Below are 18,120 nucleotides of genomic sequence, written 5' to 3' on the forward strand. Positions count from 1 at the left end.
CTGGGACCTGGGCCTGTGAGGAGTCGGCCCCCAGCCCTGGGAGGCCCCGAGACCCAAGCACGTTGCTGAGCGGGCAGTGGCGGGGGCTGGGTTCGGACTCCCGGCACAGGGAGTGGGGTGCCGCGGCAGAGGCCCTTGACCGGTGTCCACCATCTCGCAGCCCCAGGATGCTCCCCTGTGCCTCCTGCCTACCCGGGTCTCTACTGCTCTGGGCGCTGCTGCTGTTGCTCTTGGGATCAGCTTCTCCTCAGGATTCCGAAGAGCCCGACAGCTACACGGTGGGGACAGTGAGGGCCGCTGGCCTGGGATGGGAAGGGTAGGGAGGAAGAGCCTGGGACCCCGGGGTGGCTGCTGCCAGGGAAGTCTCCTCCCCCTGGCTGGTGGAGGGCTGGGGGCCCTTGTTTGGAGCAGGCTGGAGGGTGGCCAGGCTCAGGCCCTAGTCTTGGCCTGGTCAGTTGGAGGAGATCTTAGGGTGACCACTGGCCACTTCTGGTTCCCTTCCAGGAATGCACAGATGGCTATGAGTGGGACCCAGACAGCCAGCACTGCCGGGGTGTGTGTGCCTGGGGGACCAAACAGCCCCAGGAACCCAGAAAGGGGTTGATAGCTGCTTTCCAAGGGACAGCCCCACATCCGAGAGCTGCCATGGGAGCCCAGCAGCTCGTCCTGTGCCCAGCTCTGCTACACCGAGGCCAGCTCTGGTTCTCTGGAGGCCAGTTCAGCTAGGGGTGGCCTCGCCCTCTCCCCGAAACCCAGGAAACCTTGCCCCTACCCCTCAGAAGAGCTGGATCCTATACGCTTTCTCTGAACCACTCTCCTGTCCCAGCTCTTTGTCTCATCACAACCTGGGAGGGCAGTGTCCCTAGGGGTGGGTAAAGAGGCCCCCGCTCTTGAGCTGAGCTAGGGCTAGGGCTGTGGGGAGGGACAGAGACCCACTTGCAGGCCAAGAATGAGGGCAACAGTGGGAACAGCTGCCCCACCTCCAGCCTTGACCAGCCCTGGGGAGGGGTCCTGGGCAGGCAGACTTAGCTTGTTGAGCAGAGTGGGAAGGCTTTGCTGGGGCCACACATCTCGGAGAAGGCCGAGCTGGGCTCCTGCTCCGCTCCCTCCAGGGCCAGCCCAGGAGACTGGCTGTGCCCAGCAGGCCCCTCTCTGCAGATGTCAACGAGTGTCTGACCATCCCTGAGGCCTGCAAGGGAGAAATGAAGTGCATCAACCACTACGGGGGCTACTTGTGCCTGCCCCGCTCCGCTGCCGTCATCAACGACCTACATGGCGAGGGACCCCCGCCACCAGTGCCTCCCGCTCAACACCCCAACCCCTGCCCACCAGGCTATGAGCCCGACGATCAGGAGAGCTGTGTGGGTGAGTGGGGACTGCTCTGGTGCCTGGCTTCCAGTCCCCTCACCAAGCGTCTTAAACTCAGACCTCATGTTCCTTCCCGGCTCAAAAGGGCCGCTGGTGACGTCCACACCCTCATCCAGACACTCATGTTGTTTGCGACCTGCCACAGGTGGCCCCAGCTTGTGTGCCACTGCTCCAGCCAGCTCCGGGCCCCTCCCCTTGGTTGCTGCAGAGACACTGCAGGAACTCTGCCTTCCAGTGTCTGTCCCCTGGGAGCCACAGGCCTTGGAGGAAGGAGAGTCCAGGAATCAGTGCTTCTGGGGGTGTGTGGACAAGACCTTATTTCCTATGCAACCCCCAACATGCGGTTTTAGAGGTTAGGGGTGCCTTTCCTGTTGGCTCCAGGCTGGTGAACTCTTACGTGTGCTGTTGAGAGAACTGAATTCAAGTGTTGGATCTATGTGTCATGTTGGGTGGTGTGCGGGATCCCAGGCAGGGGCTGAGTGGTGTCTCTCGCAGATGTGGACGAGTGTGCCCAGGCCCTGCACGACTGTCGCCCCAGCCAGGACTGCCATAACTTGCCTGGCTCCTATCAGTGCACCTGTCCTGATGGTTACCGCAAGATCGGGCCCGAGTGTGTGGGTGAGTCCAGGGAGCAGCTTCTCTAGGCTCTGTGTCCCTGGTCTGGCCCTTGCCCTAGCACCTGACCCCCATTCAACCCATGCTTCACCTCCAGCCCCTGCCACCTCACCCTCCTGTCATCAGACACAGAGGACTGTATGGGGGTGTGTTTGGGAAGTGTCCTGGCTGACCCTGCCCAATTCAGCTCCCCGGACACAGGCAGGATTATGGGTGGTTAAGCCTTGAGTCCCAGCTGGCTCGAGCCCACCTGCCCTCTGCCCTCCGCCCTCCTTCTCCTGCCTGTATCCCAGACATAGATGAGTGCCGCTACCGCTACTGCCAGCATCGCTGCGTGAACCTGCCTGGCTCCTTCCGTTGCCAGTGCGAGCCGGGCTTCCAGCTGGGGCCTAACAACCGCTCCTGTGTGGGTGAGGCTGGGCCGGGCCAGGCTCCTGGGTCCTGGGCAGGGAGGTGTGAGGTGGGGGCGCTCCCTTCCTGACCAGCCCAGGTAGAGCGGAGGCTCTGGGCTGCTCCTCCGCTTTCATCCCTGTTTTTCCTGGCACCCCCAGATGTGAACGAGTGTGATATGGGGGCCCCATGCGAGCAGCGCTGCTTCAACTCCTATGGGACTTTCCTGTGTCGCTGCCACCAGGGCTATGAGCTGCACCGCGATGGCTTCTCCTGCAGTGGTGAGAGCTCCACCCCTGCTGCGTACTCCTCCATGAGCCCCCAGGCCCTACCTATGCCGTGCCTCCTGCCACACAGTTCTCCATTTGAGGCCTCCGCGCCCCGTCACTGTGCAGCCAGCTGCCTCCTCGGTACTCCACCCCGGCTGGCTGTGGAGCACTCCCAGACCAGTGGGGAAGGCATAAGAAGAGGCAGCTAGGTCCCTAGTGAAGCCTACTGGGGAGACTGAGGATGTGGGTGCCACTTGTCCCACGTGTCAGGCTCACCTGCATTTACCTGCATTTGAATTTTGCACTAGGACAAGTCGCTTCTCTCTGAGCCTGTTTCTGCTTCTATAATGGGTTGTGTTGAGGATTAGGTGAGAGTGTGAAAGATGGGCTCCAGCCAGTCTCAAGCTGCAGTGCTTTAAAGTGAATTAACTGCCACTTAATGAGAACCTGCCCTCGTAGTGTGTTCCCTGACACACTTGGCCTCCTTCCTCTCAAGAATCCTAGGAGGTATGATTTTCTCCTTCCTCTACAAAATGAGGACATTCAGATCTCCCTCCAGGTTTGTTGAGAGGATTACATTAAAATAAGCACAAAGTCCTGGGTAAATGGTGACTTTCATTATTCAGCTAAGAGAGGTTAAGTGACCTGCCCGAGTTCATACAGCCAGGATGAGATGGGGCCAGGGCTCGATCCTAGACTTCTCACACCCTGTAAACTGGCACATACCCCCTATGTTATGCTTTGCTGCGGGATGAGGCCTCACTGCTACCTGGCAGCATGAGTGGAACAAGAGAAGGGAAATGGTCTGCCTGTGAAGCTCAGTTAGCTGGAGGTGACCGCTGGGTGCTCGGGCTGACTGTGGGTTGCAGGAATTGGGCAGGTTACAGCACAGGGCAGACCCATGAGACTCATCTAGTCTAACACACTCATTTTACTGATTGGGAAAATAAGATTCCCCTAAATCAGCCAGTGGGACTCACACCCAAGCCTCTAGATTCCCACTAACTTTATTCAGTGTTTCTTCCAGTTCTGGGCAGAGAGAAGTCTGAGCTGGGGCAGCCTGGGCAGAACTTTGTTTGAACCCTCCATCTCCCGGCTGAGCTTGTGGCTTGTCTCATCCCCCTGTCTTCCTACATTCCTAACACAGGGCTGGGCCTTCTTAGGAAATGTTTGTGGGACTGAATGGTGAAGACTGCCCTTGACCCGGGGTCCCCATCCCCATGCTTCCTCAGATATTGATGAGTGTAGCTACTCCAGCTACCTCTGCCAGTACCGCTGTGTCAACGAGCCAGGCCGTTTCTCCTGCCACTGCCCACAAGGGTACCAGCTGCTGGCCACACGCCTCTGCCAAGGTACAGGTTGCCCGGGTAGAATGGGCAGGATGGTGTCAGGAGCTGGCAGCCTGACGCCCCCGATTCTAGCCCCTCTCCCCTGGCACAGACATTGACGAGTGTGAGTCTGGTGCGCACCAGTGCTCCGAGGCCCAAACCTGTGTCAACTTCCATGGGGGCTATCGCTGCGTGGACACCAACCGCTGTGTGGAGCCCTACGTCCAGGTCTCTGACAAGTGAGTCAATTTGATGCCAGGCCCCAAGAGAAACTACGTCTCCCAGGGGGCTTTGGGGCTGACTGGCATCTATTCGAACAAGTGAGTGCCCCTGAGGGCTGATGGGAATCATAGTCCTTCATGACAACCAGTCACAGGGGTGGGAGGGTCCTTTTGGAATTCCCTTCCTTTGTAGGGTAGGAGAAATTGGGGGGACAGGCAAGGAGCTCATTCATGTCCCCCACCTCGGGGTCTCTAGCCGCTGCCTCTGCCCAGCCTCCAACCCTCTGTGTCGAGAGCAGCCTTCATCCATTGTGCACCGCTACATGACCATCACCTCGGAGCGGAGCGTGCCCGCTGACGTGTTCCAGATCCAGGCGACGTCTGTCTACCCCGGTGCCTACAATGCCTTTCAGATCCGTGCCGGAAACTCGCAGGGAGACTTCTACATTAGGGTAAGGTTTCTGCAACCCTCAACTGACATGCACAATCTAAAACTGAACTCCAGGACGCCTTAAGGGGGAACTCGGCCAGGCTGCTATGCCCCTCCCCTCCCCAAAGCCCCACCCCCGGAGGCGGGATTTCTGTAGGACGACAGGGGTATTCTAAATTCCCATGGTGCAAAGGACAGACGGTTAAATGCAATTCTAACGAAGCACTCGGACACGGGAGTTTGAGTCCCGGTACAGGTTTTCCATATCTGATCTCAATCTCACCCACAAACCAAGGGAATGGCGTGTGCAGGGGCCTGGGGTCAGAAAGTCCACTCCTTGCTGGTGGATGTTACGTGGGAGGGGGCCAGGGGTGGCTCACAGTGAGCTGCTCACAGTGAGTGGCAGTGGCATGCATGAGTCTCACCAGGAGAAGGGGTTTGTCTAGAACCAGTGCTTCTCTTTCATTTTGAAACTGAATGCTCTGAAGGGAGTCTGCTCACTTTAGGTCACCAAAGGTCCCACCACTCCCAAGAGCCACATGGTGACCTTGAATCATCAGTTAGCCTGGGTCAGACAGAAGGAGCTGGAAAGGGTGGGAAGAGCCCCAGCAGGAGATTTCTGAAGGCAGGAGCCTGGGTTGGGGAGGAGAGACGTTGAGGGTGTCAAAGAGCTGGATGAGAGTCTGGGGTCACAGCCTGGCCAGGGCTGTCCCTCCACCTCACAGCCGCCACGGGGCAGGGAGGTGACACTGGGGCAGGGGCCTAGCACACAGGCTGACACAACATATATCCCTCCACCCACTGCCCTGCAGCAAATCAACAACGTCAGCGCCATGCTGGTCCTCGCCCGGCCGGTGACAGGCCCCCGGGAGTACGTGCTGGACCTGGAGATGGTCACCATGAATTCCCTCATGAGCTACCGGGCCAGCTCTGTACTGAGGCTCACCGTCTTTGTGGGGGCCTACACCTTCTGAGGAGCAGGAGGGAGCCACCCTCCCTGCAGCTACCCTAGCTGAGGAGCCTGTTATGAGGGGCAGAATGAGAAAGGCAATAAAGGGAGAAAGAAGGAGTCCTGGTGGCTGAGGTGGGCGGGTCACACTGCAGCAAGCCTCAGGCTGGGGCAGGGTGGGACTTGGGGGGGCAGGCCAAGTTCACCTAAATGGAGGTCTCTGTATGCTCAGGCCCAGGGGTTCCCATTGACAGGAGCTGGGAGCTCTGTACCATGAGCTTCAGCCACCCTGAGAGGAGAGGAGGTAACGAGGAGGGCGGACTCCAGGCCCTGGCCCAGAGATTTGGACTTGGCTGGCTTGCAGGGTCCTAAGAAACTCTACTCTGGAGAGCGCCAGGAGGCCCTGGGTTCTAGTCCTAACTCTGCCTCAAACTGTACATTTGGATAAAGCCCTAGTAGTTCCCTGGGCCTGTTTTTCTATAAAAAGAGGCAACTGGACTGTTAGTGGTTTTCAAGCTTTTCTTTTAGGAAGTTTTATTTATTTTTATTATTTTTATTTTCCCAATGAGCCCTCTGCACTCCTAAGGAAGTTTTATTTGATGAGGACCAACTGATGACATAAAATCGATTCAAAGCTGCAGTGCCCCACTGACTCCATCTCCCTGACCAGGGAATCCCAGGTCCTAAGCAGCTTTGTTTAAAAACCACTGGTTCTTGCGTATTTCACAAGGTCCCCAGGGCCAGGCATCTTCTACATAACACATATGGCTGCAAACACTTAGATTCTAATTTTACCCCAAAAGATGTTGTTAAAAGGCTGGCTAGCCTGCGTCGGGGGACAGATGGGGGCCGGGGGCTGTTTCACCGCATAAGCTCAGGTCAGGGGGCTGTAGCTGCAGTAGAGCTGGGATAAGGTCCTGCTCAGAGCAGGCCCCAGATTCCTGCAGGAAGAGAGGCAGCGAGGGTCACGCCCTGGGCCTAGGGCAGCCTCAGTCCCCACCACTCCCTCCAGGTTCCGTCTCTTGCCCTCACCTCTGTAGACGCCCACACTTGATGGTGCTTAGCAGTGTCTCTTGTTCCTTGGGGGTGGCACAGGCATCATAGGCGGCCAGGAGGCTAGGGGGCAGGGGCTTGAGTTTCTGAGGCTGACAGTGGCCCACTCTGGGCCAGCACCATCAGGGGCCACGCAGAGAGGTCAGCATGGGATAGAAGAGTTGGGACACTGCCCCACTTCCTGAGCCTGGCACTCAAGGCCCCAGGCCAGCCTGGCTGTCCTCCTTCCCTGTGGGAACCCTGGGGCAAAACCAGCAAAGGCTCCAAACCATCACCCTCACTCCCCTTAATGGCTCAGCTCCCTTCTCCAGGAAGCCTCTTCGCCACCAGGTGGGACGTCTCCCTCCCTCCTGTGGCCTCCACTGCCTGGGACACTGTGTGGGTCTGCTGGCTTCCTCCCCCCTTGACCTCCACGAGCACCCTGGGATCTGTCCATCTCTGGTCTGCACAGCCCACACAAGGCCAAGCCCCCTCCACGAAGCATGGATTAAGGTGAATTCCATGCACGGAGGGCAGGGGCTAAGGACACCTAAGGGCCCTCTAGGGCCTACCTGGCAGGGGTGCTGTATCGATCCACCAGGGCTGCTGCTTTCTCCCCACTCACTCCGCGCACCTGCATCAGCTGCCGGGCAAACACTTCTCGCACCGACTGGGCCTGGGTTTGGGGAAGGGCTGGATCAGTGGGGGTCTGGGCCAGGCCACGTCCGAGAAGCTGGGCAGAGACAGTACCTTATTTTTGATGGCTCCTGTGTTGAAGTCACTGAAGGTGAGGAGTGAGCAGAGAGGGTTTGGAGAGGGCATGGCCCCTGATTCAGGGTTCCCAGGGGTTCCCCAGGGGCGGCTGCGTAGGGTGTGGCCCTGAGGGAAGAAGGGACTGAGGCCAGGCTGGAGCTCGAAGGGACAACTCCAGCCACCCCTGCCCGGTCAGCCTCGGGGGGCCAGCCTGAGAAATCTCACCCACCTTGCTTCTTTTGGGGATGCACAGGGCCCAGGCAGGGTGAATTCCTTGTGGGCTGTGTCCCGACACTGGGACAGGGGCCTCTGCTCACCTGGTAGAGTCTCTGCAAGCCCCGCGTCAAGAGGGCCAGATAGGCAGCTGACTCCTTAATGTCTGCTGTGCGCTTCACAAAAAAGCCATCAATGACCTGGGGAAGAGGACCCAAGAGAGGGAAGGTGGTTCCCGGCCCAGACCATGAACCATGGACCACAGGGGCCCCTGCCTGCCTGGCCCTGCCCTCCCCGCTCACCTGGGTGTTAGTGACAGCCTGCAGCAGTGTACTCTCAGGAAGGCTGAGATTGTGGACCGAGCCATGCTCTTCCACCAGGTATACGCGGCGCTCCAGGCCACAACGCTTCAGGCGGAACTGGGGAAGTAGAGTGGGCAGGGAGGGTCAGGCTGGATGACCACATGCCTGGGCGTCCATGATGTCACACTCAAAATGGTGCTATGACCCTGTTCTCACCAGTTAGTCTCTGCATCCTCCCTAGTCTCTCCACCTGCCTCAGAGGGGCCTCCGCAGCTTTGCTCATGCTGATACTCTTGTCTAGAAAGCCCTTCCTCCATCTCTCAACACTGCCCATCCTTCAAGCCTCCTCTGGACCGCTACATGGCCTCTGTGACTAGGGGTCCACCCGGCAGCAAGTACCAACGTACAGCCTCTGTATTTCCAATCCTGGAGGTTTAAGCCTTGTTTATCCAAGACTGCAGGGGCTTGGTACCCAAGAGGTCTTTTTTTTTTAAATTTTTTTTATTTTCTTTTTTTTTGAGACGGAGTCTCGCTCTGCCGCCCAGGCTGGAGTGCAGTGGCCAGATCTCAGCTCACTGCAAGCTCCACCTCCCGGGTTCCCGCCATTCTCCTGCCTCAGCCTCCCGAGTAGCTGGGACTACAGGCACCCGCCACCTCGCCCGGCTAGTTTTTTGTATTTTTTAGTAGAGACGGGGTTTCACTGTGTTAGCCAGGATGGTCTCGATCTCCTGACCTCATGATCCGCTCGTCTCGGCCTCCCAAAGTGCTGGGATTACAGGCTTGAGCCACCGCGCCCAGCCCCAAAAGATCTTTAATATGCTCCTGAGTTCAGCCCAAAAATGCAGGTACCTGGCTTCCTACTGTGCGCCTGGACAGGCCTGTGGGGGTCTGATCCTGGAGCAACCACAGGTTGGATGTGGCTGGATTCCAAAGTGCTCTGCCTCAAGGAGGCTGCCAGAAGTGCCCCTGGATTGCTCTGGGCTGAAAAGGGGGCCTCAGAGCAGTCAGGGAAGCCTGGCAAAGCCAGCAAAATTACCTTCTGCTCCCGGAAGCGGCCGTCAATGATGCTGCTGCAAAGGTCATCCAGCCGCTTGCGCTCTACAATGTGGTCCAGTACCAACTCCCCAGGGCTCGCTGCTGACAAGCCAGCCGTTAGCTTGTGATCCCCCACCCACCAGGCCCTGCCCCTGGCGCCAGCCTGTCCACAGCCCTTCACCTGGGTCTCTAGGATTGGTTTCCTGTGCCACCCATACAAAATCCCCAACGTGCAGCTTGCGCACTGTGTGGGTCACGTGCAGCCGCTGTAGCTCTCGGAGCAGCTCCGGCCTGTGCCCGCCCCTGGAGTGGCAAGGAGGGAAGCCTAGATCAGGGTAGGGCAGTGCCTACCCCCCAGCCTCCTCCGATCGTCTACCTCATTTCTCCCCACCTCACTCACCCCCGGGTCTCGCCAATGTCCACACACAACAGCACCCTGTACTCTCCAGGCCTCAGCTCCAGTCGTGGCTGCTGGAACCCTGCTTCGCTGGCACTAAGTGGGGGGTATCGGTATGTGAGGCCAGAACCCCTTGTGCTAGGGCAGTTGCCCCACACCCATGCCACCCGACACCCACCACCCACCTACAGTAGGGAGGCAGCCACAGCTCAGCTATAGGTGATGGATAGAGGTGGGGTTTTGGCCTCATTTCCCATCCCCACCTCCCTGTTTTCCCCCCTCCTCCGCCCTCCTCCTCACAGCTCTGCTGAAGCTGCTCCTGGCACTGCTGTCTCCTCCCCAGGGGGCTCCTTAGGCCCGATGCCCACATTCAGCAAGCTCAGGCCTTCTGACTCGGCTAACTTCTGGGCCAGCTCCAGGCCCTCTGGGGTCAGTGAGTACCTGGGAGGCAGAGGGGAAAAATACAGCTCTCCCTTCTTCACTCATTCCTGGCAGGCTCTCCTGCCTGCCCCCAGCTGGGCTGGCCTCACCGCCCCCTTGGCGCCCTGCACAAATGACCCCAGTGGCTCCTGCTCCTCCTGGTCTTCTTGGCTCTTAGAGCAGTTCCTTGGACCTGCTCAACGCCATTCTCAGGTCTGCAAGAAGTGTGTCTCAGACAATTTCCTTCCTCCTATCTTCACTAATGCTGTTTCCTCCTCCTCAGAATACTTATCCTGACTCTCCACCTGCCAAATCCTAAAACATGTCAAATGCTATCTTCTCTGAAAAGGCTTTCTACTCCTCCAATAACCACGGCACCCTCCCGCCCCCGCTCCTGCGGTTTCACACCCTCCAGGGACTCCAACAGTGGGGGCTCCTGAGGAAAGGCCCCCAACCTCAACAGCATCAACTCTGGGAGTTGTTGAGTGACTCTAAGGCCCCACTAAGAAGTTCACGTGTGCTTTCCTGTATCTCCTGCAGTTGGCCCCACCTGGCTGGCTGGTGTGTCCTGAGGACCAGGTTCCTGTGGAGGAGGGAGCGGAGGGCTGGCCAGGGTCGAGCACTCCCAGGGGCTACCTGTGGATCAGAAAAGAGACCGTCAGAGAGCACCTGCTACCACCACAAGTCCATGTTCCCTGTGTCCCCAGCCACGGGCCGCACACAGGCCCACTGCAAGAAAAGGCAGTCTTTGGTGGGCTCCAGAGCCACTTGGGCCTGTCCTCCCCGATCCCTGTGCTCACCCTGGGGGCCTTCTGAGCACACCTCTGCAGCAGCTCCTCCTTGGTTAAGAAGTGGTAGCCATTAGGATTCTGAAACCAAGGTAGAAGAGACAGGGTAGGCTCAGTACCAGGGCCCCTCCTCATCCCGCTCAGGTGGCTGGGATAATCTTTGCCTGCCTGGCCAGGGCCAGGCACCTCTGGGAACCTCCCACCCCACTGCCATGGTTCCGCCCAGTGCTCACCAGGTGCTCTCGGTAGAGCATCAGCAGTATCACTCGGGCTCCTGAGTGCCGAGCTGGCCAGTAGTTGCCAGACCCTCCCGCTTTGGACTGGGCAGGAACCTGAAAGGTACAGAGGAGCTCTGAATGTGAAAGCCAGCCAGTCATCTTTGAATAAGTCCCCAGCAGGCTTTGTGGCCCTGGGTAAGTCACTCAGTTATCTCTCAGTTTCCTTCTCTGTAAAATGGGCCAGGTGATGGGATGGCCCACTGCAAATGTGGGATGAGACAGCAGGCAGTTTCTGGGCAGCGGGTGGGGGTGTCTGCCCAGCCTGGCCTCAGTTCTACCACGCACTGCAGAACAGGTGTGATTAGACAAGAAAACTCAATAATGCTGACCCCCTAACTAACTGAGCTGGGCTCCCTAAGTAGCTTGATCATGGAATTCTCTCATTGGCTGTTACCAATATTCCTATTCACAGATTAAAATACTAAGTCAAAAAGAGAGTAAGTCATTTGCTCAAGGCCAGGCATCACTGGTGAGATATGGACTCAGGCTTGCCAAATCCCCCAAGCCAGAAAATCATACTCCCGCACTCCCACTTTGCCTTCCGCTCCCCTTGCCCCTTCCTCACTGGCATGGAAGAGTCCTGGACTTCCGCAGGTCGCCCCTGCGGGGCTGGACTGTTCTCTCCAGATGGCGAGCCCGGGGCATGGTCACCTGTGGGAGCAGAAGAGAGTCAACTCCACACTCCACGGAATCCGGCAGCTGCGAGGGTCTGGGATGCAACCTGCTCAGATGATAAGTGAAACCGGTGAGGGAGGCTCAGGGAGGACCAGCCACTAGACCGAGGCCGAACGGCAACTTGGACAGGAGTGGGGAGCTTAAAGCCAAGGGCCTCCAGGTAAGTACGGAAGCTGCACCTGGGGGAGGCAGGGGCTCACTGCCCGATGTTCGGTGCCGCTGCAGCCGCTCGTCCAGCATCCGGCAGAGCCCGTCTCCGAAGTGCTGTAGGATCTTAGCTTCCTTACCGCTGCGCAGCGGCAGTGGGTACCGTCGGAGGGACCGCAGCGCCTGGCCGGGCAGGGGTAGGGTACCCGGTCAGGGCAGGCCTGACCTGGCCAGCAGCTTTTCTCATCGGGCCACGCCAGGACCCACCTTCTGAAACACGAAGCGTGTGGGGCGCCCGCTGCGGGTCGCCTCGTCCCGCCACTCGGTCAGCCAGCGAACGAAGAGCGGATTGGGACAGGCAGGCAGCGGGCGCTTCCGGCCCAGGCGGACAGGGGCCGCCATCAACCCGAGGGCGGGTCCTCCGGCGCCCCACGCCCGCGGGACTGGGACGCCGCCAGTTCTGGAGTGGGGATTCGAACACCTGGCCCGGGGCGGGGCGGGGCAAGGGGGAGGCCGAGGGCAGGACCGCTGAGATCACGGGGCCCCAAACACACGGGGCACTAACGAGAGGAGAGCCTGCCACACTCCCGCCCCTGAGCTGCTCTAAGTGGTTGGTGAGGGGCGCTGTCTCTAAACGATCTTTCCCCTCCGCCCCACTCCAGCCAGCCTTTGGGACGCACCCAATCCCAGCCCCCGGAGCCTGGACCGGCTCCTTCCTGTCACCCCAGATTCGAGAGCGGGCTCATCTTTGTGTAGGCGAGAGGAAGGCGGACAGCGCCCCCTGTGACAGGGAGGACTGGCTGGGCGGTGCTTAACGGACTAACCTGAACTTGGCCGCTCTAAGTCTCTCTAAGACTGGCAGTTTCAGCCTCAAGCTTGAAGGAGGCTGGAGATGGAGACTGGTCTTGAAAAGAGTCCAGGAGAGGCGAGGGCTGGGAGACAAACGGGTGCAAACATATTGGTGGGAAGGACACCCAGAAATGGGTGCTGGGGATGAGGACACAAAGGTAAGGCAGGATCCTTGGAGGAAATGGTCATCCTCATCCCCGGGATACAGGGCAAAGAGTGTATGGTAGAGAGGAAGTCGGGGACGTGCCGAGAAGGCCTAAACTAGGACTCGGAAGGTCGGGGGTCAGAGGCCTAGAGGAAGGAGGACTGTAAGTAAGAGGTGCTTGGGCACCCTGGCAGTTGGGGAGGCCTGAGATGGGCACGTGATTGGGTTCGGGGGCGGAGGAGCAGGCTGCGGGTTAAGAAGCCCAGACACAGGTAGAGAGGAGAACAGTTCGTCATTTTTGTGGCTAATCGGAAGTGGGAGACCCTCAGGGAGGTTGAAGATGGAAACCCTACAAAGGGTTTCAACCTGAGAAGCCTCAAGGACACGTATAACTGAGTTGGACACAGGCGACCCGCCAGGGTTCGAAGCAGCACCCGGCATCTAGCTGCTATACCGGAAGTCGCGAGACGCAGGTCTCCAGTCTGCGAGGAAGGGAAAGGTGGGCGCCGGAGCTCCAGGCCCGCCCCTCAGGACTGTGCCTAGCCCACGGCGCAGTAGCCCCACCCGGGCTAAATTGGACCAATGGGCTCCGGCTCCCGCCTCCTGCCCGCCGCGGCCTTATAAGGAGCCTGAAGCCGGCTGTCGGGCTGACCCCGCCCCCTCGAGTCTCATGTCCTAATAAGGACATCTAGGGCATCCCGCGGCTGGGGGCGGGCGGGAGCGCGTCTTCAGGGTAACTGCGAAGCCCCCTCCCTCTCCCCGTTGCTCTTGGAAACTCTAAGGCTCGGAAAAGGGGGCGCTAGCCTCTTCATGCAGGGCCGCTTGCGTGAGGCGGGGGTCAAGCTGCTGTCTCCACCTGGAGTGCCGGGAGCCCGGGCGGGGGTGGTGCAGTGGAATGTCCCCGACTACAACCCCCGGCATGCTCTGCAAGGTACTCCACTCCCTGGATCGCTCTCTGTTTACACCCTTAATTCCGTTTATAGGATTAGAGTTCTCAGTTCCCTTTCTGGGTTTGCCTCTGGCTTGTTTGCGACCCAGTCTTCTCTTCCTGCAGTGTGTAAGGCTGTGGTCACTGTTCTAGGACAACAAAATCATCCCGGAGTCCCCCGCTCGTTTCTTTTTTTAAAGGCATATACTACCATAGATCTTGTCTCAGTTTTTCAGGTGTTAGAATAACCAGGTACCTGGCTATCAACTCGAGAGCTGGGTGCAAGTCTGGCTTAATATCCATTTTTTTCTCACTGGCACGTAAAAGGCACGTAAAGAAGCTTTGAATTGAATGCACAAAGCCTCGTCTTTACCCTTTATCGCCTCATGACTTTGCCAAACATCTTTAAACAAGCACAAAGCTCTCAGAGATTTGCTTGTACCTTTCCCCTGTGCCTTTTCCTCCTATTCTTATTTTACTGACGTTGCACATCGCCTTTTTTTTTCAGGAGACGAGAGTGGCTTGTGATTTTCTTTGCTTTAGGTCGGGATTCCAGGCTAATCAATAGTTGCTTCGATTCAGAAAAGCAAAACCCTAACCTCACTCAAGAATTTCAGGCCAACGGATCCAGATAATACCAGATGGGTCTTAAGAAAGCCGTTTTGCTGCGGGATAAAGAGCCGCTTAGTCGCGATCGTTTTCGGGTCATTTTACTGAGCACCAGCTCGCCGGGTTCAGAGCGGTTCCTGGGAAGTTGGACCAATGGGCTCGCGCTGAGCGGTGCGGTGCCGCCTGGAGCCCGGGCCTACATTTCCCCGCATGCACTGCAGCTCCAGCCTGGCCGGCGGGAAGACTCCGTTACCCAGCGAGCGAGGCGGCGGCGCAGGGTCCGCGGACTCCATTTCCCGTCGGCCCGCGGAGGGAGCGCCGGAAGCCCGCCCCGCCCCTCATTGTGCGGCTCCTACTAAACGGAAGGGGCCGGGAGAGGCCGCGTTCAGTCGGGTCCCGGCAGCGTCTGCAGCGCTCTTGTCTACTGCGGCTCTCGGTGCCCGCTCCTTTTCGTTTCCGGAAACATGGTGAGCTGCAGGCCACGACGCCCGAGGGAGGCGGCTGCGGGTCGGTCGCCTGCGCGGGGGAGGCGACGGGGGAGCGATGAACGCACCCCCTCCCCCAGCGCCCCTGGCGGGATGAGGGTCTCGCACGGAGGGGCGGGCGGTGCCGGAATGCGCGTGCGCGCCCGTGGGCGCCGGGGAGGGCCGGTCTGGACGTCGCTCGCGCGCCCCCTGGGCTCCCTTCCCCCACCCGCTGGTGCGCCCGCGCGGAAACCGGCCGCGGGGGGAGGGGTCTGGGGCGCGCGCTGGCGCGCCCCTCGCGGAATGACCGGCGTCGTGCGTTTCTTAGGGGCGCGCTCTCGACCGCAGCACGCGGCGTAAACCCGGCCTGGGGGCGGCAAGGGAAAAGCGCGCGAGAGGTCTCGGCGCGCGCGCCCCACCCAAGGCTGTTCCTGTCTGCGCGTCACCCTCCCTCGGCAGCCGGGTCCGTCTCGGGAGCAGGTGGCAGGGATGCCTGCGCCCGGGAGGGGCTGGCGCGGCGAGGGGTGATGCTGGGAAGACGGAGTCCCGGTTGGGGCGTGGGTGCCTGCGATTAGGGCCTTGCACCGCAAGGCTTGGAGGGGGCATCGCAGAGACTGCGGCGCCTTTGGGAGCACATCTAACGAGCTGCGTTCTCACCCGAGCATTGGGCGAGGGCTGGAACGGCGCTGTCTGCCGGCGCGTGCGCGCACGCTCAGGCCCGGCCGCGGATGCCGAAGCCCTGGGCCAGCCGGGCCTTCCCGGATGGGCCTGAGGGTGGAGCCGAGTTTAGGGAAGTGACCCAGTCGGGCACCGCCCGGAAACCACCCCGCCCCCTGTATACAGCCCGAGGGCTGAGAAAACCGAAGGTTATGTAGCGTGCCCAGGCTCCTGCCTGCAGCAGATAGGTCTGATACATCCGTTGTTTTAAGGTGATTCCGTAGGGTTAGGGACCTGGAAATGCTGCTGCTTCTCGGGTACGCCGTTCTCTATTGGGGAGGGGGCCAGACCTAGCCGATCTCCTTTCCCCGCCTACTCCGGAAGCTACCGAATCACGTGGCCGGCTTCCTCTGCAGTTCCGGGGAGTTCGGGGGACCAGATTTACCTTGGATTGCCCCCCCTCTCCTGGCTCGGGCACCGCCAAGCACGACGCAGAGTAGGAGTTTAAAGATCTCGAGGCTTCTGGGCACTTGAGTTTAAAGATCTCGAGGCTTCTGGGCATGTTAATTTTTACCAGCGACTTCTGGGGCCTAGCACCATTCCCGGAAGAAGGGAGTTGTCGGGCAGGGTCCTTATTGGGGGTTGTGATTCTTGTTTTGGTTGGGAAAGACCCTAGGAGGGAACAGGGGTCGTTTGTGTAGTAACACTGCATTAAGCAGTTCTGGTGGGTTTGTTGTAACTGTTCAGTGTCCTTGGGGTTCCATCTAGCATTGTGGGGTCTTGGCTCTTTCTGAAGAGGAGTCTTGGCTCAGGTGTTTGGGTCCCCCATATCTGAAGTTCTAAGTCACCAGTGTTATCCAAAGGCTGAGAGCAAATACGGTGAGTGGCAAGTGAGTCAGTAGCCGGTGGGTTCACATTTCGGTCAAGGCTCTGCTTTTCACGAGTTTTCCATTTCTGTCCCATAAAATGAGGGAAGGAGTTGTTGAACTAGGTGATCAGAGGCCATGGCTGCCATTCTGAGGTTGTGTCCCATCTGGTTCTTTGACAGTGGCTTGGGTGGGAAAACTAGTGACTTGCCTTGGGAAGGGCACTAGTGACCACTCAAGACGCAGACTGGGATCTTCTGAGAAAACAAGGGACAGTTCCCTAGGGTCCTTTTCTCGATGAGGTATACGTGGCATGTCTCCTAGGCCTCCGGTGTGGCTGTCTCTGATGGTGTCATCAAGGTGTTCAACGACATGAAGGTGCGTAAGTCTTCAACGCCAGAGGAGGTGAAGAAGCGCAAGAAGGCGGTGCTCTTCTGCCTGAGTGAGGACAAGAAGAACATCATCCTGGAGGAGGGCAAGGAGATCTTGGTGGGCGATGTGGGCCAGACTGTCGACGACCCCTATGCCACCTTTGTCAAGATGCTGCCAGACAAGGACTGCCGCTACGCCCTCTATGACGCAACCTATGAGACCAAGGAGAGCAAGAAGGAGGACCTGGTGTTTATCTTCTGGTGAGCTCATTCTGGCACTTCTTCTTGTCGCCTATCCCCTTTCTCATGATGGGAACTTCTGTGGATCCTGGTCAACCCAGAGATGTGGGTTTGGATGGGGAGGGGGTTGTAACAAAAGACTCCTCACTGCCAGCCTAAGGGTTTCTCAAAGTCACCTATGGCTTTGCTGTTGCTGCGGGTTGCCTGACTCATGTTTCTGTCCAGGGCCCCTGAGTGTGCGCCCCTTAAGAGCAAAATGATCTATGCCAGTTCCAAGGATGCCATCAAGAAGAAGCTGACAGGTAAGGGCCAGCATTGGTGCTGGGTGCCCTTCTGCTGTGACCTTGGCTGCAGGGTAGGGTGAACAGCACCCAGAGGGGGTCCGCCCCCTTCACTGCCTGCTTGTTCCTTCCATCTGCTTTGATTGGCTCCTTCCCAGCCACAGAAACTACCCCCACCCCAGTGCTTACTGCTCACAGATGCTCCCCTTTCTTCCTTACAGGGATCAAGCATGAATTGCAAGCAAACTGCTACGAGGAAGTCAAGGACCGCTGCACCCTGGCAGAGAAGTTGGGGGGCAGTGCTGTCATCTCCCTGGAGGGCAAGCCTTTGTGAGCCCCTTCTGGCCCCCTGCCTGGAGCATCTGGCAGCCCCACACCTGCCCTCAGCGGTTGCAGGCTGCCCCCTTCCTGCCAGACCGGAGGGGCTGGGGGGATCCCAGCAGGGGGAGGGCAATCCCTTCACCCCAGTTGCCAAACAGACCCCCCACCCCCTGGATTTTCCTTCTCCCTCCATCCCTGACGGTTCTGGCTTTCCCAGACTGCTTTTGATCTTCTGATTCCTCTTGGGTTGAAGCAGACCAAGTTACCCCCAGGTACCCCAGTTGTGGAGGAGCCTGTATTTTTTTTAACAACACCCCCATTCCCCACCTGGTCCTCCCCCTTCCCATGCTGCCAACTTCTAACCGTAATAGTGACTCTGTGCTTGTCTGTTTAGTTCTGTGTATAAATGGAATGTTGTGGAGATGACCCCTCCCTGTGCCGGCTGGTTCCTCTCTTTTCCCCTGGTCACTGCTACTCATGGAAGCAGGACCAGTAAGGGACCTTCAATTAAACAAAAAAAGACAATAATAAAAAGGCTCATTAATGGGATGTGTGTTTCAAGGTTGGGGCCCAGGAGACTTCGGTGGGGGAGGGGGTGCACTGGGAGAATGGTGCTCTCTCTTCTGAACTGTACCCCATACCCAACCAGTCCCTGCACACCCTTATCTGGCTCCAGTGATTGGCTGAGACGCCTTTCTGATGGTCACCATTATTCTGTTGGTGGGGCTGTGATTGACACTGGACTGGCTGTTTAAGGAGTGGTGCTGGCCACAGGGGTG

General features: G+C 58.7%; 3 protein-coding genes across 6 annotated transcripts in view; 2 read left to right on the forward strand and 1 right to left on the reverse strand.

The window, feature by feature from the left end:
• EFEMP2 (EGF containing fibulin-like extracellular matrix protein 2) overlaps window positions 1-6,068 on the forward strand; it is a 7,286-nt gene extending 1,218 nt beyond the window's left edge. The window contains exons 2-11 of the mRNA XM_011942479.1: window positions 161-278; window positions 505-553; window positions 1,159-1,365; window positions 1,864-1,986; window positions 2,277-2,393; window positions 2,535-2,654; window positions 3,875-3,994; window positions 4,083-4,209; window positions 4,448-4,643; window positions 5,434-6,068. Coding sequence (XP_011797869.1) covers window positions 168-278; window positions 505-553; window positions 1,159-1,365; window positions 1,864-1,986; window positions 2,277-2,393; window positions 2,535-2,654; window positions 3,875-3,994; window positions 4,083-4,209; window positions 4,448-4,643; window positions 5,434-5,595 — 1,332 coding nt within the window. The 5' untranslated portion in view covers window positions 161-167 and the 3' untranslated portion in view covers window positions 5,596-6,068. The remainder of the gene's footprint in view (window positions 1-160; window positions 279-504; window positions 554-1,158; window positions 1,366-1,863; window positions 1,987-2,276; window positions 2,394-2,534; window positions 2,655-3,874; window positions 3,995-4,082; window positions 4,210-4,447; window positions 4,644-5,433) is intronic.
• Window positions 6,069-6,075: 7 nt separating this feature from the next.
• MUS81 (MUS81 structure-specific endonuclease subunit) lies at window positions 6,076-12,366 on the reverse strand. Its single transcript, XM_011942478.1, has 16 exons — window positions 11,878-12,366; window positions 11,664-11,793; window positions 11,354-11,439; window positions 10,744-10,842; window positions 10,523-10,591; window positions 10,273-10,358; window positions 9,603-9,743; window positions 9,306-9,398; window positions 9,087-9,208; window positions 8,907-9,004; window positions 7,871-7,987; window positions 7,673-7,768; window positions 7,353-7,481; window positions 7,175-7,278; window positions 6,603-6,686; window positions 6,076-6,511 (listed from the first exon to the last, which is right to left on the reverse strand). Exons 1-16 carry the CDS (start codon window positions 12,010-12,012, stop codon window positions 6,445-6,447), a joined length of 1,656 nt encoding a protein of 551 aa, XP_011797868.1. The 5' UTR covers window positions 12,013-12,366; the 3' UTR covers window positions 6,076-6,444.
• CFL1 (cofilin 1 (non-muscle)) lies at window positions 11,368-17,875 on the forward strand. 4 transcript variants are annotated; one of them, XM_011942476.1, is made up of 4 exons: window positions 11,368-11,533; window positions 16,453-16,760; window positions 16,965-17,041; window positions 17,242-17,875. In XM_011942476.1, exons 2-4 carry the CDS (start codon window positions 16,501-16,503, stop codon window positions 17,352-17,354), a joined length of 450 nt encoding a protein of 149 aa, XP_011797866.1. In that variant the 5' UTR covers window positions 11,368-11,533; window positions 16,453-16,500; the 3' UTR covers window positions 17,355-17,875. The 4 variants fall into 4 exon arrangements, with proteins under 4 accessions (XP_011797866.1, XP_011797865.1, XP_011797863.1 ...); XM_011942475.1 differs by lacking the exon at window positions 11,368-11,533 and adding an exon at window positions 12,608-12,617; XM_011942473.1 differs by lacking the exon at window positions 11,368-11,533 and adding an exon at window positions 14,938-15,068.
• Window positions 17,876-18,120: the final 245 nt, after the last annotated feature.

Source organism: Colobus angolensis, unplaced genomic scaffold (assembly GCF_000951035.1).
Source record: "Colobus angolensis palliatus isolate OR3802 unplaced genomic scaffold, Cang.pa_1.0 Scaffold21, whole genome shotgun sequence".
Lineage (NCBI taxonomy): Eukaryota > Metazoa > Chordata > Mammalia > Primates > Cercopithecidae > Colobus > Colobus angolensis.

What these genes read in the sequence shown, in the direction of transcription:
- MUS81 (XM_011942478.1), bottom strand. Translation starts at nt 12,012, where the DNA reads ATGGCGGCCCCTGTCCGCCTGGGCCGGAAGCGCCCGCTGCCTGCCTGT. An exon ending in GTGCTCAGAAGGCCCCCAGG is followed by an intron (nt 10,359 to 10,522) that starts GTGAGCACAGGG and finishes TCTGATCCACAG; the next exon opens with GTAGCCCCTGGGAGTGCTCG. An exon ending in GCCGCTTCCGGGAGCAGAAG is followed by an intron (nt 7,988 to 8,906) that starts GTAATTTTGCTG and finishes CTACTTCCCCAG; the next exon opens with TTCCGCCTGAAGCGTTGTGG.
- CFL1 (XM_011942476.1), top strand. Translation starts at nt 16,501, where the DNA reads ATGAAGGTGCGTAAGTCTTCAACGCCAGAGGAGGTGAAGAAGCGCAAG. An exon ending in GACCTGGTGTTTATCTTCTG is followed by an intron (nt 16,761 to 16,964) that starts GTGAGCTCATTC and finishes GTTTCTGTCCAG; the next exon opens with GGCCCCTGAGTGTGCGCCCC. An exon ending in CATCAAGAAGAAGCTGACAG is followed by an intron (nt 17,042 to 17,241) that starts GTAAGGGCCAGC and finishes TCTTCCTTACAG; the next exon opens with GGATCAAGCATGAATTGCAA.